We start from the raw sequence: 19,227 nt of genomic DNA, 5'->3' as shown, positions 1-19,227 counted from the left end.
CCGTCCGTCCGTCCGTCCGTCCGTCCGTCCGTCCGTCCGTCCGTCCGTCCGTCCGTCCGTCCGTCCGTCCGTCCGTCCGTCCGTCCGTCCGTCCGTCCGTCCGTCCGTCCGTCCGTCCGTCCGTCCGTCCGTCCGTCCGTCCGTCCGTCCGTCCGTCCGTCCGTCCGTCCGTCCGTCCGTCCGTCCGTCCGTCCGTCCGTCCGTCCGTCCGTCCGTCCGTCCGTCCGTCCGTCCGTCCGTCCGTCCGTCCGTCCGTCCGTCCGTCCGTCCGTCCGTCCGTCCGTCCGTCCGTCCGTCCGTCCGTCCGTCCGTCCGTCCGTCCGTCCGTCCGTCCGTCCGTCCGTCCGTCCGTCCGTCCGTCCGTCCGTCCGTCCGTCCGTCCGTCCGTCCGTCCGTCCGTCCGTCCGTCCGTCCGTCCGTCCGTCCGTCCGTCCGTCCGTCCGTCCGTCCGTCCGTCCGTCCGTCCGTCCGTCCGTCCGTCCGTCCGTCCGTCCGTCCGTCCGTCCGTCCGTCCGTCCGTCCGTCCGTCCGTCCGTCCGTCCGTCCGTCCGTCCGTCCGTCCGTCCGTCCGTCCGTCCGTCCGTCCGTCCGTCCGTCCGTCCGTCCGTCCGTCCGTCCGTCCGTCCGTCCGTCCGTCCGTCCGTCCGTCCGTCCGTCCGTCCGTCCGTCCGTCCGTCCGTCCGTCCGTCCGTCCGTCCGTCCGTCCGTCCGTCCGTCCGTCCGTCCGTCCGTCCGTCCGTCCGTCCGTCCGTCCGTCCGTCCGTCCGTCCGTCCGTCCGTCCGTCCGTCCGTCCGTCCGTCCGTCCGTCCGTCCGTCCGTCCGTCCGTCCGTCCGTCCGTCCGTCCGTCCGTCCGTCCGTCCGTCCGTCCGTCCGTCCGTCCGTCCGTCCGTCCGTCCGTCCGTCCGTCCGTCCGTCCGTCCGTCCGTCCGTCCGTCCGTCCGTCCGTCCGTCCGTCCGTCCGTCCGTCCGTCCGTCCGTCCGTCCGTCCGTCCGTCCGTCCGTCCGTCCGTCCGTCCGTCCGTCCGTCCGTCCGTCCGTCCGTCCGTCCGTCCGTCCGTCCGTCCGTCCGTCCGTCCGTCCGTCCGTCCGTCCGTCCGTCCGTCCGTCCGTCCGTCCGTCCGTCCGTCCGTCCGTCCGTCCGTCCGTCCGTCCGTCCGTCCGTCCGTCCGTCCGTCCGTCCGTCCGTCCGTCCGTCCGTCCGTCCGTCCGTCCGTCCGTCCGTCCGTCCGTCCGTCCGTCCGTCCGTCCGTCCGTCCGTCCGTCCGTCCGTCCGTCCGTCCGTCCGTCCGTCCGTCCGTCCGTCCGTCCGTCCGTCCGTCCGTCCGTCCGTCCGTCCGTCCGTCCGTCCGTCCGTCCGTCCGTCCGTCCGTCCGTCCGTCCGTCCGTCCGTCCGTCCGTCCGTCCGTCCGTCCGTCCGTCCGTCCGTCCGTCCGTCCGTCCGTCCGTCCGTCCGTCCGTCCGTCCGTCCGTCCGTCCGTCCGTCCGTCCGTCCGTCCGTCCGTCCGTCCGTCCGTCCGTCCGTCCGTCCGTCCGTCCGTCCGTCCGTCCGTCCGTCCGTCCGTCCGTCCGTCCGTCCGTCCGTCCGTCCGTCCGTCCGTCCGTCCGTCCGTCCGTCCGTCCGTCCGTCCGTCCGTCCGTCCGTCCGTCCGTCCGTCCGTCCGTCCGTCCGTCCGTCCGTCCGTCCGTCCGTCCGTCCGTCCGTCCGTCCGTCCGTCCGTCCGTCCGTCCGTCCGTCCGTCCGTCCGTCCGTCCGTCCGTCCGTCCGTCCGTCCGTCCGTCCGTCCGTCCGTCCGTCCGTCCGTCCGTCCGTCCGTCCGTCCGTCCGTCCGTCCGTCCGTCCGTCCGTCCGTCCGTCCGTCCGTCCGTCCGTCCGTCCGTCCGTCCGTCCGTCCGTCCGTCCGTCCGTCCGTCCGTCCGTCCGTCCGTCCGTCCGTCCGTCCGTCCGTCCGTCCGTCCGTCCGTCCGTCCGTCCGTCCGTCCGTCCGTCCGTCCGTCCGTCCGTCCGTCCGTCCGTCCGTCCGTCCGTCCGTCCGTCCGTCCGTCCGTCCGTCCGTCCGTCCGTCCGTCCGTCCGTCCGTCCGTCCGTCCGTCCGTCCGTCCGTCCGTCCGTCCGTCCGTCCGTCCGTCCGTCCGTCCGTCCGTCCGTCCGTCCGTCCGTCCGTCCGTCCGTCCGTCCGTCCGTCCGTCCGTCCGTCCGTCCGTCCGTCCGTCCGTCCGTCCGTCCGTCCGTCCGTCCGTCCGTCCGTCCGTCCGTCCGTCCGTCCGTCCGTCCGTCCGTCCGTCCGTCCGTCCGTCCGTCCGTCCGTCCGTCCGTCCGTCCGTCCGTCCGTCCGTCCGTCCGTCCGTCCGTCCGTCCGTCCGTCCGTCCGTCCGTCCGTCCGTCCGTCCGTCCGTCCGTCCGTCCGTCCGTCCGTCCGTCCGTCCGTCCGTCCGTCCGTCCGTCCGTCCGTCCGTCCGTCCGTCCGTCCGTCCGTCCGTCCGTCCGTCCGTCCGTCCGTCCGTCCGTCCGTCCGTCCGTCCGTCCGTCCGTCCGTCCGTCCGTCCGTCCGTCCGTCCGTCCGTCCGTCCGTCCGTCCGTCCGTCCGTCCGTCCGTCCGTCCGTCCGTCCGTCCGTCCGTCCGTCCGTCCGTCCGTCCGTCCGTCCGTCCGTCCGTCCGTCCGTCCGTCCGTCTGTCGGTTGGTCTGGTATCACTATGCGTTTTATCGCTTTATGACCTTATCTTGATATCAGTTTAATCTAGCTAAGTCAATTTTTCACAGAATATTCCTTATGGCCAGGAATCGATGTGGTTATGGTTTCACGGTGCGCAATAAAAAATTACGCGGTCTACGCACGATTTAACGAAATCACGTTTGTAATCATATCTTAACAACCATGAATCACAATTAAATAAAACTTGGTACACATAAATTTCAGGGCATAAATCATCATATGGCAATACAATTACGTGCGTAGCGCATGTAACGCATGCGTACGCGCGCTTAAAATTTTCAAAATTTATTTTCGATGAAATAAGAGTACGTTTCAGGCAATTTTAAGCGTTAAATGTTATTGCGCACTCTTTTTGCCCGATTTCTGTTTTCTTGACTTACTTTTCAACTCGAAATTACGTTATACGAGCACGTCAAAAGTGACAGGCTACGCACGTGTAAATTAAAAAAATATAAATGTTTTTAAACATTTCAACATTTTTAAACATGTTCAGTAATTTCGGTCAGTATAGTTCACTATGTCGGTCGGTCCGTCTGTCTGTCGGTCTGTCTGTCGGTCTGTTTGTCTGTCGGTCCGGTATCACTATGCATTGTAGCACGCGACTTAATGGCTGTTGGCCTTGTTATTAAATTATTCCACCGATTCCTGAATCAAATAGTTTAAATAGAAGAATATTATAACATATCGTAATATGCTCTATCTTTTTTTAGTCTGTGGTTTTGGACAGAAAGAGCCACCATTGGTAGACTACATAAAGCAAATACTTCGAAATTATACAGGTGGCCAGTTGTTGAAGGTAGGTAGGTCTCTTGTCTAACTTACGACAGAGAAGCATATTACAAACTTTTGTTTTATGCCTTTTACTCTATCAACTGTCATTATATTCTTATTTCCCCTCAAACCCATTGTCTTTTTAGAATAGAGTTTATACTACTATCATTCATATTTATAAATTATACACATCCATTACTATTCATTTTTACAATATGCATATGCCAACTGAAATCAGTAAATGCCGGCCTGATGCACTCAATAAAGAGAACAGTTAGTAAGACAGAAAGTAACAGTGTAAAGAATATTTATTTCAGGAGTTGACACAGAATGCAGATGACGCCGGAGCTGAAACAGTCAAGTTTTTATATGATGGAAGACAACATGGGACCGATCGTCTGTATCGAGGGAAAGGAATTGGCGATTTGTCACCTTTCCAGGGGCCAGCTTTGTGTGCTTTCAATGATGCAACTTTTCGAGACGATGACTGCATACAGAATTTATCGATATCTAAAAAGAGGGATGATCCAACAAAAGTGGGTCGCTTTGGAATGGGATTTGTCTCTGTATATCACTTGACAGGTAAATGTTATTGTAGCGCATTAATAGTTTTATCCTACTGTTCCTGTCTTTTCAATCCCTCAACTGTGCTTGTGTAAAAGAGTTGAATATAGTGCAATCAAAACAGAGGATTATTTTGGTTCATACATGATATCCAGTGCTCTCTATTCTGACAGTAGGCCTACAAACAGTGTATTATAGGATAGGCCTACGTTATTATTATAGTGACAGGATATACAGTATATATTTAACCGTATTCGCACTGCACAGTCGATTATCGATATGCCCAGTAATATAGACACATTTTTCAAATATACATGCCTGTAGCATAGGCCCTTATCTTCGTCCAACTTAAAACCTTCCATGATACCGATCATATGTTATGCTGTATCATGGAATATGTCAACGATACTAAATTCAGGTATGTTTATTCATTCATTCAATAAAATCCAATCATTACAAAAATACATACCAAAGTCACCCAAAGGCTGAGAAATTCTGCACACAATGTAAAATAAATATCAAAATAAATGATAAAAATGATAATGCTATCTTAGTAGAACAGATTGCTGATTACAGTAGGCCCTACCGATATTAGGTGCTGATATTATGATGACGATATAAAATGATATCAAGTTACAAATGAACACTTTTATGATTTCTTTGTAATCTTTATATGTATATATATATTTTTTACTGTGAAACAAAACTAACTTCAATTTATATGTAGTAAATATTAAATATCATATTTTCAACATCTAGATATGCCAAGCATTCTGAGTGGCCAGTATTTAGCATTTATGGATCCAAGAGAGACATTGTTTAACCATCAAGGTAGAAGGCTGCGTGGTTGTAAATTTCATAGACAGAAAAGTGTTTTCAAAGATTTGGATTTCTCTGACCAATTTGTACCATTTAAAAATCTGTTTGAAGATCCCATTCCTGAAGAAGAAACATTTATAGGAACAATCTTTCGCTTTCCACTTCGAAACCAACCATCGGTTATTTCAGAAAAAAGTATAGATGGAAATGATGTCAGAACATATTTTAATTGGTTTGTTGACGATGCAAAAATATTGCCACTATTTCTGAAGAATATAGAAAGTATAACTGTAAGAGAAAGACTCTCTGAAAAAGAAACGCCGTTATTTTCTGTTAAACTGTCAGATGAAACCAGGGGTGCTGTTAGGAAAAGAAGAATGAATATGATAACATCCATTAAAGACAGAAAACAACAAAAACATGAACAATCATTTTCCCAAATATTCCCAATGAATATTCAGGTAGAAGAATTTGAGAATCATACAGTCATTGAGTACAAGTGGCTTGTCAGTAATTATATGGGCAATCTAGATCCAGAATCTGAAATGTTTAAACTAGCAACAGATCATGATCGGCTTCCATTGGTTGGCGTCGCCATGCAGGTTTCCTCAAGCCACATGGTGCAGATGATCGAAGGCAGGACATTCTGCTTTCTTCCGCTCCCATCAGAAGAGAACTACAGTGGGTTACCAGTACATGTGAATGCTGATTTTGGTGTTAGTGATGACCGTCGTTCAATAAAGTGGCCCGTTAAAGATCATGATGATAATATGTCAAAATGGAACCAACTTCTTCTGCAGATCCTTGTTCCAAAAGCATATGTGAAGCTTATTCTAGAAGCTATCGAGCTACATAAAACAGGCCAATGTTCAGTTGAATGTGTATATCAGACGTGGCCTGACATGGAGAAAGTTAATGATCCTTGGAAGGAGTTAATGTGTCCTGAACTGTTCAAACTATTACTGAATGAGAAAGTGTTCTTTAGTGAAGTTGGTGAAGGTGAAGGTGAGTGGATAAGTGCTAATACTGCAATATTTGACCTTCTTGAGAAAGTTCCAGAAGAAACACAATGTCTCATTTTAAAGCTTCTTCTTAAAAATAACATGCCGGTTGTTTCAATTAAGAAGTATCCAAACATCAAAAAGGCAGTTGAAAATTACGAAAAGTACCGTATTACTCCTAAACTTGTTCGTGACACCCTACGTAATGTTTGTTTGAGCAACCTCACCAGTTGTGAAAAGATCAACCTCTTAGAGTACTTACTAGACGATGATGATTTTATTGATCTGCAAGGATTTGAGTTGTTGCCAGTAGCTTATGGATCGTTTTGTAAATTCGCTTCTGGAGATACTAATGCGATCTTCATTGCATCAAGTGATTGCACAATGGATCTGTTACCAGGTCTAAACAATAGATTTATTAAAGAAGATCTAAGGGAATCACTAAAGGAAAAGGTCGTAGTTGAAAGTAAAAAAACAGGTAATTTATATGGAGGTTTGTGTGTTTTATTTTAGTTTCAAACTTTATTTTCAACAAGAAGAAAATCATATATTGACAAAGGGTGATAATATATAGTTATAGAAACTAATCAAGCTTAACACCATCTATATAACAATACAAGATTATTATATAAAATATTTAGTATTTGCAAATTTAGTCGTACAATAACATAAGTAGGAGACATAAATTAAATGTTAGACAACATTATTAATAAAACTGCTTTTTTTTTGGACCTAATAATGTAGAAGTTTCCATTACCCAGATTCATTAACAGATAATTTTACCGTTTCTCACAAATTAAATTGATTCTTTTTCAGGTATAAACCAGGTTCAGAAACTTAAACCTAAAATGATTTCAGCTTTGCTGAAGGAAGCATTGCCACGTGATTGGTTAATCCAACCAGATGTCATATGGTGTCCTGGTAAGAATGGTCATCCGCCACTGAGCTGGCTTGAACTAATCTGGAATTTCATACAGAGAAACGTTTGTAATGATGCAGAGTGTAACATCCAAGAATTTGAAGGTATTACACTGGTTCCCACCAACTTCAGCAAAGACCGTGATGACATCAGATTAGTTCGATTCCAACAGAATTCTCACATTGTTGTCACAAGTAGCAGAAACAACTCAAGTATCGAAGATATACTACCACAACTGCATCTGATTCCTGTTAACTTTGATAATGCAGAATTTGTGACTCTTCCTCCTTCTAAATGGAGAAAGTACTTCCACTATGCACAACCCACAGACATCTTACGATTTTATGCGGAATCCAAAACTAGTGAAACATTTAAAGAGGATGTTGATAAACTATCTGTGAATAATGTAGAGTTGTTGAGGGCATTTTTGAAAGATATTCCAAATAATATGACAACTGAAGAAATAAATATTATAGTAAAACTTGCTGTTTTTGATAAGGCAACAGGCGTCTTGGAAAGAACCAATAGATTCCAGGCAGCCATGAAAAACGGCAAGGAGCTAAGGACAGTAAGTAAAGATACTCTTCCAGTCGACTTTCAAACAAGTGAGGACATTATTGATGTATCAGGTGAAGATTCCAGAATTTTGGCCTCTAAATTAAGCCTTGAACAATGTCCAAGAGAAGATGTGCTGTGTCAAATGCTTCAATATACAGAAAACAAGAAGTTGACAGAATTAATTATTTGGATAATGGACAGGTGGGACGAAGTCAATAAGACGTACAGGTCGAAAATAATAAAAACAATACAAGACAAACCATTTATCCCTTTACAAAACGGGAATCTTCAGAAGGCATCTGAATGTTTTGATCCGTCCGATCACCTTTTAAGCAAGCTGTTTAGAGGAGAAGATGATTTATTTCCTGCTGCACCATTTGACTGTAATTATCGAGATATCCTACTACAGCTTGGATTAAAAACACATAAGCAAGTAAAACCTTTGGAAATTAAAGGATGTGTGGAACTCCTAATGGTACATCCCGACGAAGGTAAAGCCCATGCTGTATGCGAACTGTTAGAATGTTCTCACAAAATTCTGGATGATATGAATCTGCTTACATACCTTGAAAACCATCAATGGGTTCTTGTGGTAAAGATTGTAGATCAACAGATATACCCAGTAGGATTTCCTTGGTTCCAGTCAAATCACACTCTAGTTTCACCAAAAGATGTAACATCTGTCTCACACGCACCGTTAGTTGGTTCAACACTGGCTCTTGTCTCAAATGAGTACAGCCAATTATCTAAAAGATTCAAGTGGGATTTAAAACCTCCATTAAAGTCTATTTACACACATCTACAGAACATAGTAAGCTTTGTAACAGATCAGCATCAAACTAGGAACACAGATCTCATAGATACCATTGAAAGAATACTACCCTATATATACCACGTTATGCAAAGTAACATAAATGAGTTTAAATCATTTAGAGAGCACGAGGACAAACTTGTTTGGACGGGCAAAGTTTTGTTGCACCGAGACAAATTTTAATTAAAAAAACTAGGCGTAGCTTAGAACCATACCTATATACTCTTTCTCCAAAACTAAATGCGTACACACACTTATTTAGTGAGTTTGGAGCAAGTACACAATTTGATGGTGAGACCCAACCAATGCTTAAATTGTTGGAGGAAATTGTTCAATTCCATGAAAAAGCTGATGGTAACGTGAAAAAAGAGCGCATTAACGATGATAGAGATCTGGTAATACATATCGTTGAATCTATTCTAAACTTGACACCATCTTCCGATGAACTGCCCGACGAGGTTAGAGATCGAATTTTGCTTCCTGTGGCCACTGAAAATTCAACTTTCCTGAGGTTTGCTACGTGTGATGACGTATGCTTCCCAAACGAGGAATGGTCAAACGATGAAGATTTTGAAGATATAAAATTGGTGCATGAAAGTGTTCCTCGTAAGATTTACCAACGTCTTGGTGTAGCCTCACTGGCTCAAAAGTTTAGCGGTGCTATGTCACTAGCAGGATTTCATCAAGCTGGTCAAAAAGAGGATCTTACTCAAAGATTAAAGAACATTCTTGAGAGTGGATACATTGAAGATTCCATTGCCAAAGAGATGATTCAAAACGCTGATGATGCAGGTGCCACTGAGGTTAAATTTATGATCGATATGCGCACAAATAGTGAGTGGAAATCAAAGCTGTTAGATAAAGGTATGAAGGCATGGAATGGTCCTGCATTATGGGTTTATAACGACGCAACGTTTAGTGATGCAGATTTTGAGAATATCACCAAACTTGGTGGGAGAACAAAACAAGACAACCAGGTTCAGATCGGCACATTTGGTTTAGGCTTCAATTCTGTTTACCATATAACAGACGTTCCTAGTTTCTTGTCTCGTGGTATGATTGGGTTTCTTGACCCTCACACAGAATTCTTGGATAATCAACTCAGAGATAAGAGCAACCCTGGAATTAGGATCGATCTAAATCGAAGTAAATCTACGTTACGAAGATTCAAGGATCAATTTCAACCATATCAGGACATATTTGAATGCGACATTCTCCAAAATAGTAAAGTTAACTTCAATGGAACATTGTTCCGTTTGCCATTAAGACAGTGCGCCATGGGAATTGAAAGTCAGATAAGTGATAAATACTTTGATGAAGATGACATTGTTCAGTTAATGAAAAATGTAAACGAAACGTCTGAGAAACTACTTCTGTTTACGCAACATGTAACGAAGGTATCCGTTTATCATTTAGGACCTCGTCAAAAGCCAACGCATGCTGTAAAACTGTTCTCTGTCGAAAAATATCCAAAACAATACCTGAAAAAGATAAACGCTTCACTGGATGATCAAGATGAAGAAAAGAAGTTTGAAATTCAGAACAGCATATTGCGTGAAGCTTCTCAATATCTGTCACAACAAGTTGATATAGGTGACTATCCATCTGCATTAACAATGGTGAGTGTTGAACACTGTCTTACACCAGAGGGTGCTGATTTGTTTCATCATATTACTTCGAAAGATTTCAGAGATTGGTTAGTGTTTACTGCAATGGGCCAATCACAAGCTCTACATTTATTCAAGAAACAAAACAATACTAGTACTTCACGATTTAAAATGCCTTGTGGGGGAGTAGCAGTTCCTGTCAACAGTAGTCTTAAACAAGGAGAAATATTCTGCTTTCTACCACTTTCAATACCAGCATGTGGGGTACCTTGCCATATAAATGGTAATTTTGTGGTATCTACTGATAGGCGTAGTCTTTGGAGAATAGTTGCACAATATGGTGTGGACGAAAAATCTGATTGGAACGAAGCCATTTTTGTGGATATCATTACTAGAAGCTATGTGAGCTTATTACAACACGAAGAAGCACAGAAATACTTTGGAACTGCCCAAATGTATGACCTTTGGCCAGATGAATCACAGATTCCTCAGCAAGGTGAATGTTTTCCTCTGTTAAAAGCATTCTACATGGCTATCGTGCATGGAATTGATGGTTCTGGAGATAAACCATGCGTATTCTCAAAGGATGATAAATGGTTAAATTTTGATTCAATTGTAATTTACAAGCCAGATGTTCAGAATACCATTGTTACTGATAATGTGAAAACAGTTCTTCAGAAATTTATCTCACATGGAAAATATGTTGCAGATATCCCAGATAAAGTTGTCCAGGGATTTCTAAGTGCCGGTTGTGGTGACTATTTGAATACAATAACATACACTGAAGAGCGATTTTTCGAGGAAATATTTTTTCCTAACATCAGCGAAATTGAAAATGATATTCGTAGCAGATTAACAATGCATGTTATTGACAATTATAAGAGACCGTTGTATAAAACTCTCTTAACGACCATAGCGTGCATTCCAACAGGCAATACTAATCATTTGCAAATGATATCTGCCGTCATACACCCGGGTGGCAAAGTAGCTAAACTGTTTGAACCTGAAGAAAATCGTTTTCCAATCCAGTCCTTTCAAGACGAGACACGCATGCAAATGATGGTTGAACTTTGAATGATAAAGGATAATATAGAGTTCCCAGAACTTTTAAATAGAGCTCAAGTTATTGAAAAGAGTAAGAAAAATAGGCATCACAAGATAATGAGACTACAATGGTTCATGATGTTTTTAGAAGAAAAACGATTGAAAATTGATCAGGAGTTTAAAGAAGAAATTTCAGGTTTACGGATATTGCCAGTTTTACAAAGACCCAAAGATTTTCCAAAGGAATTTCCATGGTTCACCGAGTGCGAAAATTTTGTATGTGCCAATCACCAGGTCTATCCTTCTACGTACACAGATTCAGTATGTTTTGTAAAACCTATCGTTGATGAAGTGGTTTTTAAATGTTGCCAAAATGCAGAACGTGTACGTCAGATATTTAATCTAGCAAACGAATTGACCACATTATATTGTCATGACGTGACAGAACAACTTAAACGGTTAACCTATATTAAAAATGAGCACCTTGTAGAGAGCGAATCGATTGTTTTGCGCATGTGTACAAATATATATTCAGATCTTGGAAAACTGCGTGATTGTGAAGACGCCCTTCATACAGCATTACAGAATTCAACGATTGTCTTTTGTTCTGGAAGATTTATGAAGATTGAGCATGTTGCACTAAAGTGCAAAAGAGAATTCCATCCGTATCTTTACAAGCTACCAACTGAACTTCGAAAGCATAAACCACTTTTTAAATTGCTAGGTATTGAAGATGATTTCTGTTATTCTTCCTTCTTAGATGTCAGCTATAATCTTAAATTAAAGTACCAAGAAGAGGCCCTTGAAGGAGAAGATTTACAAGTGGCCATTGACATGGTTCAAAGTATTGCAGATTGTAAACTTCATGAAGATATACCCGAGGATGTACGCAGCATTTTAGTTCCTGATAAACAAGGGCAGTTGAGGCCAGTTGATGAACTGAGTTTTTGTCTTCATGACACTTCAGCTGATGCTATAGAAGGAGAAATACTATGTCATGACCGAATCCCCCACAAATTGGCAGCGGATATAGGCATAAAAGATATAAGATCAAGTGTACTTTCCAAGCATGGATCGAAGCTTAAATATGGTACAACGTTTGGGCAAGTTCAAAAACTGACCAATCGAATCGGTGAGATCCTGAAGGGGTATCCTTGTGATGAATCAATATTCAAAGAGCTGCTACAGAATTCTGATGACGCCGGAGAAGACGAAATTAATTTTATATTTGACCCACGGCAACATTCAGATAGAAATGTATTCGGTGAATCCTGGAAACAAACTCTTGGACCAGCATTATGTGTTTTCAACAACAAACCATTCACAGAAGATGACTTAAAGGGAATTCAAGAACTTGGAACTGGTGCAAAATCTGAGCATCCAGATGAGACAGGTCAATATGGAATAGGGTTCAATTCTGTGTACCATCTTACAGATTGTCCTTCATTTTTAAGTAATAACAACACGCTTTGTATTTTTGATCCACACTGCGCTTTCATAGATCACGCCACTGTAGATTCACCAGGATTCCAGTATAATATTTCACCAAAAGTGAATGAAGTATTTCGAGGAGCTCTCGCTTGTTTTCGCTTGGACTCACTGAAAAATCATGGGTGTACTTTATTTCGGTTTCCTCTGCGTACTACAAGAATGAAGAATCACACTTCTTGGAATATGCAGGCACAAATGAGCAAGGAGCTATTTGATGGGAGCAAAATACAGGAATTGCTTAAAACGTTGGAATCAAACGCGTTTCATATGTTATTGTATTTAAATAATCTAACAAAGATTACAATTTCACATATTGATAAATACAACAAAATGAAAACCGATTATTGGGTGAGTGCTGAGTTATCACCAGAAGATAGGAAAACACGAGAGGAGTTCCACCACTATGTAAAGGATTGTGCTAAGAAATCTAGCATAAAAGGACTCGTCATGAAAGAGGTTACATATGAAATGAAAATTTCAGACATATTTGGTGAAAAACAAGTATGGTTAATTAATCAACGTATAGGATCGACTGACGAGATTCCGGATGTATTATCTTCCGCATACGAGGAAGGAAATTTGAAACTATTACCACGAGGTGGCGTGGCAGCATGCTTATCAAAAACATGTACTCAACGTACGTATTGCTTCCTACCTCTTCCTATAGATGTGAATCTGCCTGTTAGTATTAATGGCCATTTCAGTCTTGATTCAACTAGACGAAATTTATCAAATATTTCGCAAAATGATTCCTGGAATGAGTATGTTAAAAGACAGGTTATTGCTCAGTCTTACTCTGAAATGTTAATGCAATTGAGAGACAGAATCTTTGAATCGGTCAATGAGAGTACATCTCAAATGACCTGCTCTTCTGAGGAGTTGGACAAGAAGATGGCATTATATTGGCATTACTTTCCAGATATAAATAAAGTGCATTCAGAGTGGACACAATTGGCTACACAAGTGTTTATCAATGTTCTTCAAAATAATATGTCAGTGTGTCCGGTGACCAGACGTCTAAATAAAGTTATGAGCCGTAGGCTTATAGGTAACAGATGTACTTACTCATTCGAATGGCTTCCCGCTTCTGGATCCATTGGGGAAAAGGCATACTTTTATACAGAAGACAAAATTAAGACAAAGACAAAGGCAGTTCCAATACCAATTCTGCAACAGATCGGTTTCAAAGTAACAATTGTCCCCGATAATGTCTACAATGGCCTAATTAGAGCAACGTCACCCAATGAGGCTGGTGTACGTCAAATATACTCAGTCGAGAAAGTTTCTCCGAATTCTGTAGTGAATTTTCTCAAAACTGAATTCAATCCAGGTAAATTACCATGTAACATTACTAACACAAGTATTAATGGTGAAGAAAATTACTTTAAACTGCTCGAGTATATTGATTTGTACGGTAAATTACGAAATAATACTCCATTAAATGACATGCCAATGTTGCTAACGCAAGACTTACAGTTACATAGGTTTAGTACAACAGGTAAATCATTTCTATCAAGAAGGTACAAGTTACTTCCAAAATGCTGGAAAGAGTTTGTACACAGTCGCGCTCAACGCCATTTCTCAGCAAAGTCACCTGAAATCAACAAATTCACCATTAACGATCTTGTAGAAAGGCTAAATTCTAATTTAGGCATACACAGGGCAAATTCTAAAGTAATTTGGGATTCTCAGAGTGAAGAAGCGCCAAACGAAACTTGGATTCAAGAATTTTGGGACTTTTTGAATGAAGAATTTAAAAATTATTATTTATATTCTCGTTTGCCTGATTATAATGAGAAATGTACTCAGATTAGACAACAGATAGGTAATTGGTGTGTGGTTCCTGTCCTAGTTACATTGAAAGGAAAAGTGAATCATTATTTAATGCCGTTTTCAGAAGCTGACACGGTAATCTCTAACAAGGTAACTGGAGGTACAATTAAGGATGCTCTGGCTAAGATGGAACTGCCAGTTTTAGATGAGTTAATGTTTTTGAGAAATGATAGGACTCCTTTTGGTACCCTTGATAGGTCAACTATTGACTTTATCGAACGATTTATTACCACTGAAAGCACTCCCGAAAGAATACTGAAAAGTTTGGTTCGTTTGTTAGAAGCAAATGAAAGAGCATTTGATTCATTAGCTGATGAAGACAGACGAAATATTTTGTGGTTTTTTGGACGGTTTGTTAGATCACAGATGATAAAGGAACAGCATATTGGTGATTTGAAAAAGTTGCCCTGCTACCTTTCCATTCACGAAGAATTCATTGCCTTACATCACAGCAAACAGCACTTTGTTCTTCATCCTGGAATTCCGAAGATTGAAAAAGAAAAATGGTTAGCTGAATCAAAGGCAGAGTTCATTAAAGATGATGGGTCATTGAAACAACTACACACACTTGTTGGTTTAACAGAATGTACGGAATCCAGTGTCTACAAGAAGTTCATTCTTCCATCATTCAAACACTTTACTGATGAAGCAAGAATTCAACACATGGAGCGAATACGATGTATACTCCTGTACAACAACCCACGTAGGTCATACATGATATATGACATGGATTTGAAGAACGTACCTCTAATAGCTCACAACGACAAACCGTTAAAACGTATATGCGATTATTTTGATGACTCAGACATAATATTCCAACATATGCTACAACCCGACATGTTCTTGCCAAATCCGTTCGATAAGAGCAAATGGAGAGAATTGATGATAGATCTAGGGTTACAAACACAACCTAAAGAAGACATGGTTTTGGAATTTGCAAAGCAAATTGAAGTAACTATTGGTGTTGAGGCAAATGTAGGTCTACAGCAATCTAAAGACCTTGTGAAGTACATTAACAATAGTGAAGAATGGAAGAGTGATGTATTTTTCTTAGGAAAATTAAGTGACATTGCATTTTTAGTGCCAAGTACCTTGGATAAGAACTTGGTGGAACTCCACAAACAGTTTTGTACAGGATGTACTGATACAAGAAGTATAGCATACAACGGCGCATTGACTAAGTCTAATACACACCTTGTCTGGACAAGTGCAAATATTTTACCTGACTATGCTGTTCCTTTCAATGTGTCATTTAGTAAGCCGGCTAAAGCATTTATGGACATTTTAAAACACCTAAATGTTTCTGAAGCTCCATCACTCAAAATTGTTCAACAGCATACTAAAAATCTATGCTGCCATCTGAAAGAAAAATATTATAACCATTCAAAAAGAACAGGAACAGGAGCAACATCTTCTGAATGCCAAACAATGTTACATGATGTGATGCAATCAATCTATCAACATTTTTCTAAGCAATGTAAAGACGGTAATGTGAATGCTGATGGTATTGTGAAAGAACTAAAAGACGTGCCCATGCTGTTAGCCTGCGACGATACATTACTCATCCCGCCTAAGTATACTGTTAAACATATGAAACCAGGTCTAAAACTTACACCATACATCTGTGCAATACCCAACGCATTTGTCCCATATATGGACCTATTTAGCCACCTTGGTGCTCAGGATGAACCTTCTATTTGGCAATGCTGTGAACTTATGACAATGGTTCACGATGATATAAACGAACAATCGTTTGATAAAGATCCAAATTTGGTCTCCATGATAAAATTTGCTGTTAAAAAAGTCTTCGAAAATTATGAGGATAAAAACTGGTTGCAAGATGTAACGAAACTGTATCTTCCAAATCGAGCGTACCAACTTGTCGAGTCGAGCAATATGAAGTACTACGACAAACCATTGTTTGAGGATAGAATGAAGGTGAAAAATGTCGAAAAAATTCTTTTCGATTTATCTGATGCCGGTTTGAAGAGTCCTGCAACTGTGTATATTGAAAACATGCCGGCAGAAATAAAACCTTGTAAATTCAGTGAACATGTGACAGAAACTATGAGTTCAAATCAAAGTGAATGTCGTTATGCCAAGGAGGCGCTTTGGGATCAGCTACATTTCATTAAACGTCAACTCCAATCCATAGAATTTCGTCAAGGTATATGTCGTATTTTAAAGCATGAGGCTAATCAAAAGAATGTTGAACTGTCAGAAACTTACCTTTCCGACATCTTCTCAAGATTATCTCGAGATCAGCTTACCATTAAATGTATCAACAACTTGGAAACCCATCTTGAGGAATTTGGTGAAGTAATTGAAGGAAGCACTTCTGAATCAGAATGCTTCCTAGAAAGAGAACAATCTGTGACCATTTTTATGAGGCATCATGATGATGGAGATAGTTTAGGTGTTACTACTAATCTAAACATAAAACTGTCAGAGTTTATTTGTGACCTTACAGGAGTGTTGGACTTCAAGACAGTGTTAAAGATGATAGTTAATGATCTAAACAAAATACAGAAGTTGCTAAGTGAAATAAACATTCCGGCATTAGACGCTATTAGGTCCGATAGAATGGCGCCGCCAAAGCTGGGATCCCGTGTACCAGATGATGTAGTTGAGTCATTAGATAATGATCCATTCAATGATTTTACTGTTGGGGAGTACGTTGTATATGAAACAGATCAAGAAGAATTTGTGTATGCAAAAATATTACAGAAAAAAAAAAGTAATACTTCAGGAAGCTCGCTCAAAAGAATGTATATTATTGACTATGGGACACAAAGTACTGTGGGCACACTTAGTCTATACAAATGGCGATCGCGTAAAGAAACATGTCACACATATTTGGACTTGCAGCCTTACGTAGCTCCTCCACATGACAATGAAGACCCTAAAGCATCGTTATCCCCACCAGTCTGTGAAAATCTTGACGATGCTAAAAATAAATTGTCAGACAAACTTGAAGAGATTTGGACACTAGAAGATACTGAAAGAAAAAAAGCAATCAAACGATTATACTTGAAATGGCATCCGGATAAAAATCCAGGTAATGAAGACTTTTGCACTGAAGTTTTTAAGCATTTAAAAAATGAAATAGATCGTTTAGAAAAAGGGCTTCCTAGACGCAAAGTGTCGGCTGAGAGAAATTACTATCAAAGTAATTCTGGAAAATGGGAGGAACATTTTAGGACTTGGAACCAAAGAGCTGGAAGAGACAGAAGAAATCGAAGTTATAATTCAACAGGATTTGGATTTAGTGGTGAGACGAATTATCGTAATTTTGCATATACACCATCGCCGGGCCAAGCTAAACTGTGGCAAAAGCAAGCTCGTTATGACTTCGAAGCAGCCAATAATGATATTAACAGGCGTAATCCAAGTTATGAATGGGTTGCCTATAAATGTATGCAAGCAGCAGAGAAGTCGTTAAAAGCTGCTATATTATCACATACTGGAAAAAGCTTTATAACACATGATCTCACCCGGCTGGCAATCAACGTTGAGTGTATACCAGGGTGTCCACCTGATCTGCGTAACTATGTAAATGAGCTATGTACCTACGGCAAAGATCAGAATGCCACTCGTTATCCACGTCGGTATAGCAATCAGATACCGCATGCCATATACGATAGAGAAGATGCTGACAAGTGTATCTTAAATGCAAAGACAATTTTAGACATGATGGATACATTTATTAACTGAGTATGTCAATAATGAGGACTAATGATTAAATGAACGCAGCATAATTCATGGGTACAGAGTATGAGTTGCATATTTTAATAATATGGCTATGGATGCTTTAACATTAATTGAATTAACTAACTTTCTTACGTACAAACGTGAGAGAAATATGTTATATAGAGGTTATAAGAGGTTATTCTGTTTTGATTGAATTTATGAAAGTATGTTAAATACCCTTCTTACCTGTGAATCGATTTTATTGTTACTAATTCTTCAAAATTTAAGCTACGAATATTGTCCCTCGGCTACAACTATCATTTATCGGCCACTCGGATTCTAAGAGATTTCTTAGGGAATCTGAAAAACATACGACGTTCTTATTGGTTATTTTCTGGAAGAAAATCACGTGATTTTTTTCAAGGGACGAGTATTGGCGTGGCTAAACTAAATAATGTTGAGATAGGTTAAATTCCGTGGAAGTAGTGAAGGTATATATTTGCGTTAGAAATTTGTTTTTTTTAAATTGTTAGGGCTACAATATCAATTCCTATGAAATTAAAATAGTATACATTTATAATTATGTTGAAAGAAATTTGATTATATTTTTGTCAGATAAAAATCAGACTATTTGGGAGGTGGAGGACGGGGGTTGGGGCGTGCGAATTATGCGCCACTGCGTTCACTGAATTTTGAATGCGAAGTAAATAGGCACACGTACCGATATGTAAATAACTTTTTATTTATTAAAGATGTATTTTCCTCCAAAAAACATGAACAAAATGAAGAATATGCCATTTCGTGTTTTAATAAAGTTAATCATTTCCGGCCGTAGAAACAAAACAAAAATGTTTTCACTTTTCGATCCATTTTTTTTTCAAACTATTATGTGACATTAAAATGACATATTCAACGATTTCAAACATTTTCAGGGGGACAATATATCTTAACAGACAATCTAAATCCAACACAGACATGTGTGTTGTAGTGCATTGAGGTTTTTGTTTGTTTTTCATTGTTGATTATTTAGTAATTGTGAATTTTAATTATTCAATAAAAGGCCGTATTTGAAAAAATCAATTAAACTAATCTGTTAAGTACACATTTAATGTTGGGTAATGTTAATGACACTCATCGTGAGATTGCCAGCAACAGAAATAAGTGGCTTTTGTTATTTTGATTCATTATGTTTTCATTATTAATTTTTTTTTGATGTAGATAGCATACATGTAAGAACTTAATCAGAATTTGCAAGTGCGTGTTTACATTACAATTTTTGGAAATAAAGTTAAATAATAATATAAATATGGGCAAGTGCTTAGTATGTTCACAGGCAAATGCACGCACGATACGTGGAGGAAGATCACCAGTTTTAATTTTACACAATTCCCTACTTCTGATCAT

At 41.4% G+C, this 19,227-nt stretch overlaps 1 protein-coding gene across 1 annotated transcript in view; it reads left to right on the top strand.

The window, feature by feature from the left end:
• LOC140057590 (sacsin-like) overlaps positions 1–19,078 on the top strand; it is a 21,387-nt gene extending 2,309 nt beyond the window's left edge. The window contains exons 2-7 of the mRNA XM_072103305.1: positions 3,426–3,511; positions 3,804–4,068; positions 4,810–6,348; positions 6,687–8,319; positions 8,421–10,817; positions 10,881–19,078. Of these exons, the coding sequence (XP_071959406.1) occupies positions 3,426–3,511; positions 3,804–4,068; positions 4,810–6,348; positions 6,687–8,319; positions 8,421–10,817; positions 10,881–17,847 (12,887 nt within the window). The 3' untranslated portion in view covers positions 17,848–19,078. The remainder of the gene's footprint in view (positions 1–3,425; positions 3,512–3,803; positions 4,069–4,809; positions 6,349–6,686; positions 8,320–8,420; positions 10,818–10,880) is intronic.
• Positions 19,079–19,227: the final 149 nt, after the last annotated feature.

This window comes from Antedon mediterranea, chromosome 8 (assembly GCF_964355755.1).
Source record: "Antedon mediterranea chromosome 8, ecAntMedi1.1, whole genome shotgun sequence".
In the NCBI taxonomy this organism is placed as follows: Eukaryota; Metazoa; Echinodermata; class Crinoidea; order Comatulida; family Antedonidae; genus Antedon; species Antedon mediterranea.
The sequence above is the reverse complement of the archived record's forward strand: the minus strand, read 5'-3'. Positions and strand labels throughout refer to the sequence as shown.